Below are 11,297 nucleotides of genomic sequence, written 5' to 3'. Positions count from 1 at the left end.
GATGGAAAAGAAAAGGCTAGGTGTTTAGGGTGTAAAAAATTGTTGAGTTGTTCAACTAAGAATGGAACTTCCCATTTAATCCGTCATGTTGATAATTGCAATAAGACCGCTAAAAATAATGATATAGGTGTTATGTTACTCGATGGTGGAGGAGGGGGGTTGAAAAAGAGAAAATTTGATCATAAGGTTAATCGTGAGATGATATCTGAATTGATTATTTCACATGGTCTCCCATTTAATATTGTTGAATGGAGGGTATTTAGAAAATACCAAATTTTTTTGAATGATGGTTGTTGATTTATTACTAGAAATACTGCTAAAAGTGATGTGATGAAACTTTATGATATTGAGAAATTAAAGTTAAAATCAAAATTACTGGAAATTCCTGGTAGGGTATGTTTAACTTCTGATTGTTGGACTGCATGCACGAATCATGAATTCATTTCTTTGACTGCTCATTATGTTGATACTGAATGGAAATTAAATAGTAAGATTCTTGCATTTGCTCACATGAAACCTCCACATACCAGGAAAGAATAGCATTGAAAGTGATGGAATTTTTAAGAGAATGGGGAATTGAAAAAAAGTTTTTCCCTCACTTTGGATAACGCTACCTCAAATGACAATATGCAAAACCATGTGAAAGAACATTTAGCATTGTCAAAAAATTTGTTGCTTAATAGAGAATTCTTTCATGTAAGATGTTGTGCTCATATCTTGAACCTCATTGTTCAAGATGGTTTGAAGGTTGCTAGCGATGCATTACAAAAAATTAGACAAAGTGTGAAATATATTAAGGTTAGTGAAAGTAGAACAAGACAATTTTTTGCTTGTGTTGCATTGGTTGGTGGGATAGATACATCAATTGGGTTGAGATCTGATTGTGTCACTAGATGGAACTCTACTTTTATAATGCTTGAGAGTGCAATCAATTATCGACATGTATTTACTAGTTTTAGTTTGCATGATATAAATTATATTTGGTGTCCATCAGAAGATGGGTGGAGTAGAGCTGAAATAATATGTGACTTTCTGAGACCATTTAACAATATTACAAAGTTGATATCTGGTTCTTCTTACCCCACATCAAATTTGTATTTGGGGGAAATATGGACTATAGAGTGTCTTTTGAACTCTATATTGACAAATGAAGATTTGGTGATTCAACAAATGGCTCGCAATATGAAAGCCAAAATTGAAAAGTATTGGAGTGACTATACTATGGTATTGGCATTTGATGCTATTCTTGATCCATCTAAAAAACTTGATTTTGTGCAATGTTTATACGAAGAAGTAAATCCATTTTAGGTGGAGAAGGTGAAACAGATCCAAATGAATTTGTATAGACTTTATGATGAATATGTCAACAATGATGATCAATCAAATGAGAGTCTTTCGCAAGTGCATGCTTCATCTTCATTAGGAGGAAGAAATAGAAAGAAATTTCAAGTACCCTTATACCAAGCCCGTGTAAGTTAATTTTACAAATTTTGTATCACTATTTCATTTTTCATTCTTCATATGCATATGTAATACTATAGTTTAATAAATTAGCTATTTATTTTGTAGTTTGAACAACATAATAACACAAAGAGAACAACCTCTCGTGGGAAAAGTGAACTTGATATTTATTTAGAAGCAGATCTAGAACAAATACCACAAAATGTGTGTTTTGATGTTTTATCTTAATCGAAGGATCGAAGTCGTGCATGTCCTACTCTTTCAAAGATGGCTTGTGATATATTAAGCATTCCAATAACTACAGTTGCATCGGAATCTGCTTTTAGCATTGGTGCTCGAGTTTTGAACAAGTATAGAAGTTCTTTAAATGATGAAACAGTCCAAGCCCTCTTGTGCACACGTAGTTGGTTACATGGTTTTGTCGGTAAGTTCTTTTTTAAGTTCAAATTTTCCTATATACTTTAAACTAATCATTCAATTTTATATCATAAATTAATTTTTATTATAGAATATGATAATGAAGAGGATGATGATGAGCGAGATGCCATTGATATTGAAGACGTAAAACTTTCTCATGGAGGTTTAGAATCAATTGTTCAATAAGACGAATGTTGATTTTGTTTTATGTATGTGTTTTCTATTTTCTAATACTTTGTGGTTACTATGAATCTAATATTTTGACTAAAGTGTAAGGATTTAATATTTGACAATTATATTATTATGATTAGGCAATTCAAGACCTTTAAAGTATTCTAGTAGAAGATGCAACAAAAAAGTTACAATTGTTTACTTTATTAAAAAAAATTGTGTAAATATAAAAAGGTTGTAAAATTTATGTTATTTAATTTTTTAATATAAATAATCCGGGCCGGGCCGCCACAACCCACAGCCCGCTTTGGGCGAGCTTGGGCCTCAATTTAAAAAACATAAAATATAACCAGACTTTTTAGCCCGGCCCGTCTTAGCCTGAATTAAAAGTGGGCTAGCTCGAACCCGTCCGGGTAGCCCGTTTTGACAGGTCTACCCACTACACACATAGAAACATGTAAGTGTTACTAGAGAATTCGATACAACAGGAAGAATGAAGGTCCCCCAATCAGATAAGACTTTATGTTTTTATGATGACAGCAGAAACTAGCTTGCACAATATGTCTTTGATGACTGAACAAATGATAAAAATTCAAACCTTTGCATAGGCCACCCAAAAATAGAACATTAGGCTACTTACATAGAGGAATAGACAAAATTGCATAAATCAGAACAATTATTATACAATATATACCCTATGTAACATGTTGGGATTATTTAGTGACTATGTTCATAGAAGCAATAATCATAAACGAGATGAAACAACTGGAAAATATTCAAGTACCTAATGAGAATCTGACGATAAGTCAAGTACCTAATTGGAAAATATTCAAGTACCCAATTGAAAAATATTCACGTACCTAATTGGAAAATGTTCAAGTACCTAATTGGAAAATGTTCAAGTACCTAATAGGATTATTGCCTCGAACAAATATTGAACCTAGGTTTGACTTCAAAGGTCTCGCATCAACGAAATAACTTGTTCTGTATAATGAAATGAGACTAGAAGAAATTTATATAAAAAATAATTTTATACAAATAAAAAACATATTTATAGTAATATATTTAATATCTAAACTTACCACAATCAGCTACAAATTGATAATAAATTAGGTTTCAAACACCAAACTTTCACATACAAAAAGTCAAAAGGAGTGGAGATTAAACCAGTGAGAGAGTTCTATTTTTTATTTATAAAAGAAAGACTAATTCTTCTCAACAACAAGGCTTCATGTGTACGTGTTTCATAGTCAGAGAAAACCAAAAAAACCAAGCAGAGGAAGCAGAACAACCTTAACACATATGGCATCTGTGGCAACCAATTTCTCAGCATTCCTCTTCTTGTTCCCAATTGGCCTTCATCGTTTAATCTCTTCCTCTTCTCTTTACCTTCATAACCCATCTCACTTTAGATCCAAGCTTTGGTATTTCTCTGATCCCAAATGGAAAAACATCGATCTTTTTGCTCTCATCATTACCCTCCCCATTGCTTCATTCTCTGAGTTTTTCCTCTTTCTCTCTTTATCTGGCCACCCCAGTTATAAATTTTCATTCTTTCATCAATCATTTACACTTTTAGCCTTCTGGGTCTTGATCATTTTGATCATAGGATATGAGTATGTTGCTACATCATCATTTCTGAATGAAAGTTTTGTTTTTGTTATTGGTGGGGTTGTTTTTTTGGTTGAGTATTATGTGATGAGTGAAGGGGTTTCAGGTCTTGCTGGTGTTGTGTATGGTTTATTTGGTGGGTTGACTCTTGTTTGTGCTGCTTCTTGCTTTTATTTGTCAGTTAAGCCAAATGCTTTCTTTGCTGATTTCTCTTTGTCATGTGGGTTGGTTTTTAAGGGTACTTGGTTGCTTCAGGCCGGGTTTTCATTGTACACTGATGCTTTTGGATTGAGAGGGTGTCAGAAAATTTCTTCCTTTTTGGACCCTCAGCAGGAGAGTATTGATGTTAAGTGTGATCTTGATGAGGATAGATTGAGGGGTGTTGCTTTGATGAATTTGTTGTTCACTTTGCATGCCCTTGTGGTGATGGTTTTGGCTTTTGGATTGTTTGGGGTGTTGGCGAGTATTCGGAACTTGAGAGGTGGGGAGGCAAGGGGGCCATTGCTATCTGAGCTTGAATCGACGAGCAATCGGGTGCGAGCTATTCCTGAATTGGAGATGGAGTGAGATATGTGTGATTTTGGTAACATGAAAGAAAGGAAGTGTGCAATGTGCATCATTAGTTTTTTCCCTGACAGGCAGTCAGTGCTTAGCAACCTTTCTTTAGTGTATTTACTATTGAACTGACTTTGTAGCAATGTTTCATCTCAACATATTTCAGAATTTGGACACTGTGTTTACAATCAATGAAAGTTATAGCATTTGGGTTTTCGAATAAGCTTGATGTCTGGCATCTATTGCTATATCATACATCTTTTACATTGAGTTGTTATGCTTCGCAAAATTTGAGAGGAAATTCCATAACGGAATCTACAGGTAATCATTTGACGTTACCTTGTAAATGAAGTGTATTTACGACATATGTTTCTTTCCATGATCAAGATGTTCTCAAATTTTGACTTGTTCTAGAATTGAAGGTTTTTATACACTGGAGTAGCAAATGGCAAAATGTTGTCTTTTGTGAATGAAGAATATGTTGGGTGATGTTTGACTTCTAAGTTCCAACTTTTAGATACTGATAAGCTAATACATATGTCATTGTTAATTGTCTTTTTTTGTGCGTGTGTGTGAACAGGAGGAGCCATAGTTCAATAGCTGTGTGTTCTTCATGCACTTACAGTCTTATTTTGCATTTTTTCCAGGGGAATGGAATGGTGAAAAAAATCCAAATATCTTATTTTGGAAAAGAATATGCATTGATGAGAAATTCAACATAATCGTTAAGTACTCTTATAGTTACTGTGCATCAAAAAAACATAACAATGTCAGTTTTTAGATTTTTAGTCCTTATAAGAGAGTTAAGTCTGATCTTTTATGTGCTTTTTAATCTGCTTCTGGAGAGTGAATGAGTGATTAAGAAAAGGTCAGCATTGAGTGTTGATACATATGCTTATCAGTTTTATTGTTAGATGTAACTTAAAATTGAATACAAGGGGAAGAAGGTAGCAAAAATTACTGTTCCGTTTTCTGTTTCTTGAGCAGCGAGCATTGTATTCTGGAGTAGTGATAGAAACTGGTAAATTAGTTTAGGAGTAGAAAGGAAAACTAGATTTATATTGATGAACCCTAAGTTCCTAAATGATGATGCATAAGTAGGTAGAAAAACAGAAAAATACAATGAATACCCACAGATTTATTCGAGAGAACCTCGTCTCTCCCAATCCCATCCAACTAACTCTCATTAATTTTTATTTATTCAGTTAGGATCCTGTGCTACTCTCCTCTTCCTTCTCTATATATCTTCCCATACATCCTATCAATATTCTCCCGTAAAAGAGCCACCTTGTCCTCAAGGTAATAAGTAGGAAATGGTCCTGTATGCTCTTAGCTGGTTCCCAGCTATTCTCATGGTCAGGGAGTTGCTGCAACCTGATCAACACTGCTTCAATTTTCTTAGGATCGGCTGAAACTCCCTTATCCAATATGTGACCCAAATATTACAAACTATTTTGACCAAAAGTGCACTTCTTTTTGTTCACTTTCAGTTGGTTATCCTGTAGTACTTGAAGAACTGCCCATGAAGGCTGTAAGAGTAGCTCCATAGAAGAACTGAAAATTGGTATATCATCAAAAACGATAAGCACACATGTTTAAAGAAAAGGTTTGACGACTTCATTCATGAGCGTTTGAAATGTTGACGGTACCTTTATTAATCCAAATGGCATGAAAGAAATTCGTAATGGCCTTTAAAGTCGTTTTCTCAAGATCATTATCAAAGTGATTTAGGAATAGAAAGGAAATCTAGACTTATATTATTAACCCTATGCTCCTAAGTCATTATCAAAGTAATAATGATGCTGAACTAGGTAGAAAAACAGAAAAATACAACGAATACCCAGAGGTTTATTCTAGAGAACCTCCTCTCTCCCAGTACCAACCAATTAACTTGTTTTCCAAGATAACCAACTTACTCTCACTAATTGTTATTTATACAGTTAGGATCCTGTGCTACACTCCTCTTCCTTCTTGATATACCTTCCATCACATCCTATCAAATAATGTGTAGAATTGATCATAAGCACGTAACTATAGTTTGGCGCCCCCTTTTGCTTTTCCTCAGTGTTTTGACTTCTTCTGTAGTCTTACTTAACTGTGTTGATTCTGTTTTATATCCCCAAAGAAATTGTGCTGGTTCTGCTAGTGAGAAAACACATTTAAAGACTGCTTTCTGTGAGTGTGACCGATTAAATTCGTATAGAAAACTTATATATGTGATAGGGAACTGTATCTGGTACCTAATCATGTTTATTAATTCCTGAGCTGAAGGTTTGTATAATGATTCAAGTAAAGGTTTTCTTCTGTTTATTTTTCCATTAGTGCGTCATCCATATGGTTTGTGTCCTTTGGTAGGAGAGGAATTAATAAAAAATCATGAGCTGATAAGACAAGTGTTCTGATATAGTAGCATATGATAAAAACATCATTAGCAATCTTAAGGTAGCAATAAATAGTACAACAGGTACAGTACTTTGAGCCTCTGATTCTCGAAACCAAGGACTCTTGGATTTTCTAAGGTGAAAATATTGATGGTGATGCTGCTGTCCCAGGTAAATACATGAGCAATGGAGAAACTTTTTGCCTGCTATAGGTTGTTAGATGCATCAAAATTCTAGATACAGATAAAAGTTGAACCTGATAAAGAAACTTATTGGGGAACTGAGATTTTTCAAGAAGCTAGGGTTGTTCCCTTGCTTTCTTCTAGTCAAATTATATTAAGCAATGAGGAGAAAAAAGTGTTCAGTATTGAGAATTCATAGATTCAATCACATTAGATTAGGTACGAATGAGGTAAAAGACCTGTTTTAGTACTACACTCTTCAGTCCTAGACTTTTCTGCTTGAGTATTCAAATCTAACTTTGATGGATTACCCCTTGGGTAATTTCCCACATCTTTTGTGGAATATTTCAATATTAAACTTCATTGTTATAGCTATAATTATTAAATACCTTTAGCACAGTGGTCTTGCTGATCTATAGATTTCTAAACATTACACCATCACAAATTCGGTAGATGTCAAGAAAAATGATTATTCTCTTTATTGTTTACAATCAAGTTATTGAAAGTGAGTAATTTATAGTTATACCCTTGAAAAATTAGTGTAGGAAAGCATTATCTTCCAGGTCCATCTCACTTAGTTGAAGTCCATTATTACATAGGAAAAATAACAAATGACGAAACAAACTATTCTAATTTTGTATATCCTGCTGAAGAAAATTTTGGGAACCTCAACCAGTTTTGACGAAATCGTCCAAATCCATGAATTTAAAATCGGAAACGCGTCTTTATTTTTCTGCTAAAGTTGCCCCATCGTTTTTTCAGGATGTTATATTTACATGATCTTACTAGTTTCTTCCGACATCCTGCAGCTGAAAAGAAATTGTAAATGAACCATCAAGGTGCTTCCAGACAAATTTCTGGTTTTCTCACATTATATTTGCTTTCATCCATATCTATGAATGTAAGTGTATACTATAGCACTTGTGTGCGTACTTTACAAGCATAAGCCTATAAGGGATATTTCTGTAAGAAGTTTACACTGTAGGCTATCTCCTTAATCTGTGAATGATATTGTCGACAAAGTTGAATGTATTGGGAGAAAACAGACTTGATGTCATTTGCTTTGGTCATTTTCTTCTGTGTTTGTATGGTTCAGAACCAGCATGAAATATAAAGGGATCAATATTTTATCACTATGTTTAACTATTTATGGTGGATGTTTGTCTGTAATGCCAATAGTATAGTTTTGGCGTAGGACATGCTGTATGGTAGCTACTCCTTCCAATTTGGGTCGGTCTCATTTAGATCTCACAGTTCAGCCCAATTCTTAATGATGCCTAAACCAGATTTTTTGTCCTAACAATGAACTTAATGTTATACTTAAGCTGTTTATGTACATTAACCAAAATTTCCAAACGTTTCCTCATCCTTATTTGAATAAAACCTTCAGTGCTCTGTAGATGTCACTTAAAGTTATCATAAATAGTGACTTATATAGAGTTAGTCCTTAAGAAGCAAAATTAATATTGATATATATATTACCTTTACATGGTATCTAACATAGGCATTGAAATTTAACATTTTCCAGAAAGTCTTGTCTAGTCTTTTGCCTTCATTATGTGTGAATTTAGATTTCAAAATTGTGAGTAAACAAAAAGCCTACATAGCATTCCAATGCTACGCCTTGAACCACTCGGCCATCTTTCCCTCCTACATAATATAGTGAATCATTCATATTCCCAATTTTTTGCATAGAGGCTAAGTCTCATCAGAATATAGCTTGTGCTTTTGAGATGAACTGCTGGAGGATACTAATATACCAAAAATGACACCCTCCATTGGTACTCAAATCCTCCAAAGCTTCTCCTCTTAACTCCGACGAGGAATGGCTGACCAGGTACAAGGTGGTGCCTTGGCGTATTTATCTGAACTTCCAACATCCACGAGCTTCTGTCATAGATAGTAAAGGATATAGAGATGATAGCAGATTGAATTGAAAATAAATTACCTATTTGTCAGCTGCAAACCTGAAAGAAAGTTGTGCTGAAACCACGCCTGAGATTTCTTTGAATCGAATCGGAATACTGCTACAGTTCTCTGCGGCTGTATTCAACATGTATTATTTGGTCAAATACTAGAACAAATCAGAATATGAACTACTTTTACATGGAGTTTGGTACAGCGGTTGTTGAGTTTTTCTTCTTTTTGTGAAAACTGGAAGGAGTTTTAAAATCCAACCAAAGTATGGAAGGAATAGAGGTTTCACGAGTGGTTTCTGTTGGCTATTGGAACTGTGATCTTATGAGTCAGTAAGTTGTTCTAAGTTGAAATAATTTATTCAAGATATTATGCTAGCATCATTTACAACTTTTGTTTGCATAACTCTCCCCCTTACAAGTTTATAGTAATAGTGGTTGTCACAGAATAAGGAACTACTTAGTAAGTAATAGCTCAGGTTATCATTTGATACAGGCTCTGACTGCTGAACTTCCCATGTAATACGTACGTGAAATAGATTACATGGTTTATATGACAGTATTCCATATTATGGCAATCTTTTTTACTCACAATTTCAGATCCTGGAAACTGCTTATCTATCTACGGGGTAAGGTTACATATATCTATCTTTCCAGACCCCACTGAATGAAAGCCTCGTGTATATGTTCAAAAGTCTGATTCCCTAGAAATTACTTGCATGATGATAAAGAAAGGCTCTCTTGGATGGCTGTCTAGTCTGATTGAGATTACGCCTTAGAGTAAGTTGATACTCTTCACTGGTAGGTTCAATCTCCACTACCTTAGGACGTATTCACTTTACAATTTCAATTGTGTAGGAAACCGTGGCAAAGAGGTGGGATTGGTATTGACAAGTAAGCTACTAGTGGATTGGAGGCTTGTGATTGAAACGTATTGTATAAATAATATAAATAAGAATAAAATATCTCCTTACAATTATGTCCAATTTGTAAAAGGCAGCCTAGTAATGTTTGAGACTCTGTATAAGAAAAATAAATATAGGTACCCTTATCTCCTAAAGTAGAGAGATTATTTACAGGATTTGAATTCATAATCTTCATATTATAAAGCAAGTAACCTCACCATTATGTCGAGGCTCATCCTTTATAAAGTACCAACACCTCTTCCTATAGAAGTGTCTCTGTGTCTTAGATACTTCCAACATCGATACATTTTTTATATTCCTTTGACATGTGTCAAACATCTCACCATAGGTATCCAATTCAAAATTATTTTTTTATAATCTCCTACATTTTGTTGACATCTCCGTCATTTACCTAATACCTAGATGATATCCTAAATTAATTTGGACGCCTCATCAATTGTTTATAATATTTTTATACAAACATTTTAAAAATTAAAATGTGGGATATAGCATGTGATGAATTTGAATTACTTACTATTCAAGTTTCTAACTTGATGAATCCATTCTAGGTTTTATCTTTATCAATGATAAAGTTCAAGAAATGGGAAATAGGGGTTAGGCTAATAAAAAGTAAATGACGGTTCATGTGGTGTGATTTTGTTTATAAAGAGTCAAAATGTTTAATTTGTAAAGCAATGTCTTTTACTATTTTCTGTGAGACATATCGGAAGTGATTATGTGGAAAGAATGCGCTATTATAGAAAATGAGAATAATTAATATGAATTATTGGTTATTATTTGAATGAGCAAAATTAAAATAGTTATATTTTTGGCTTCAAATTCATATTACTTTGCCGGATTCGATTGTGGAATCGCTTAAGACTCATGATTCCCTTTGTAAGATTAGTAAAGGGAAATCGATGTGGAGAAGTTGTGGTTTGCTGTGATTTGGTCGATTTGGAAGTTAAGAAATGATATTATTTCTAGGGGGGAACAAAGTTAGTTTTACTCAGATTATGGATTCGATTCAAGTTAGACTTTAGTTGTGGATTTCAAAAAATACAGGATCTAAGTTGTACACTTTTACCCAATGGTGTATTAATCCTTACACTTTGTGAGTTGTAATTGGGTTGACACCCATTGTGTCCGTTTCTAATATATTTGCTTATAAAAAAAAAGAGTGGGTATAGTAAGTAACAAATAATAGTGAGTGTGCACATTGTTCAATCAATTACCTGAATATGGGTACTGATCCAAATTCATATAAGTGGTGATCAATCTCCATAGGCTCTCAGCACTGTAATGAGTTGGAGTGTTGGACAATCTCTTAGACATTTTTTTGTAAAGAGGATTACTGTTAAGCCACTGGCTTCTGAAGTCACAGTTTTTTATAAGACTTTATCTACTGTGGTAGAAGAAAGATAAAAATAGGCAGCTTTATTTCTGAAAGAAGGTATATTGATTTCAGAATTTGAACTTATTATCTATGAAAGCATAAAGATTTTTTTCAAGATTTGAACTCATTATTTTCGAAACCAAAACGATTGTTTTTATTAGTTGTGTTACTTAAGTATGTTTATTGGTTAATTAAAACCTTCAAACTCAGGTACAACAACATAATCAGGTAATGATATTTCAACTTTTCCCACCCACCAAAAATTTCAGGACACAAAGCCATGTTTTCCTACCTGGAAAACA

The 11,297-nt window shown here is 33.8% G+C and overlaps 1 protein-coding gene, 1 long non-coding RNA gene and 1 pseudogene across 2 annotated transcripts; 2 read left to right on the top strand and 1 right to left on the bottom strand.

Annotated features, from left to right (window-relative positions):
* LOC109360185 lies at nt 1,399-2,072 on the top strand. The gene is made up of 3 exons (XR_002109133.1): nt 1,399-1,470; nt 1,570-1,885; nt 1,970-2,072. It is a non-coding gene; the product is annotated as an uncharacterized LOC109360185 (long non-coding RNA).
* LOC109359868 lies at nt 3,352-4,227 on the top strand. Its single transcript, XM_019604561.1, has one exon. It carries the CDS (start codon nt 3,352-3,354, stop codon nt 4,225-4,227), a length of 876 nt encoding a protein of 291 aa, XP_019460106.1.
* LOC109359867 lies at nt 7,175-10,934 on the bottom strand (annotated as a pseudogene).

Source organism: Lupinus angustifolius, chromosome LG11 (genome assembly GCF_001865875.1).
Source record: "Lupinus angustifolius cultivar Tanjil chromosome LG11, LupAngTanjil_v1.0, whole genome shotgun sequence".
In the NCBI taxonomy this organism is placed as follows: domain Eukaryota; kingdom Viridiplantae; phylum Streptophyta; class Magnoliopsida; order Fabales; family Fabaceae; genus Lupinus; species Lupinus angustifolius.
The sequence above is the reverse complement of the archived record's forward strand: the minus strand, read 5'-3'. Positions and strand labels throughout refer to the sequence as shown.

Excerpts from the sequence above, each read along its gene's own strand:
- LOC109359868 (XM_019604561.1), top strand. The coding sequence starts at position 3,352 with ATGGCATCTGTGGCAACCAATTTCTCAGCATTCCTCTTCTTGTTCCCA.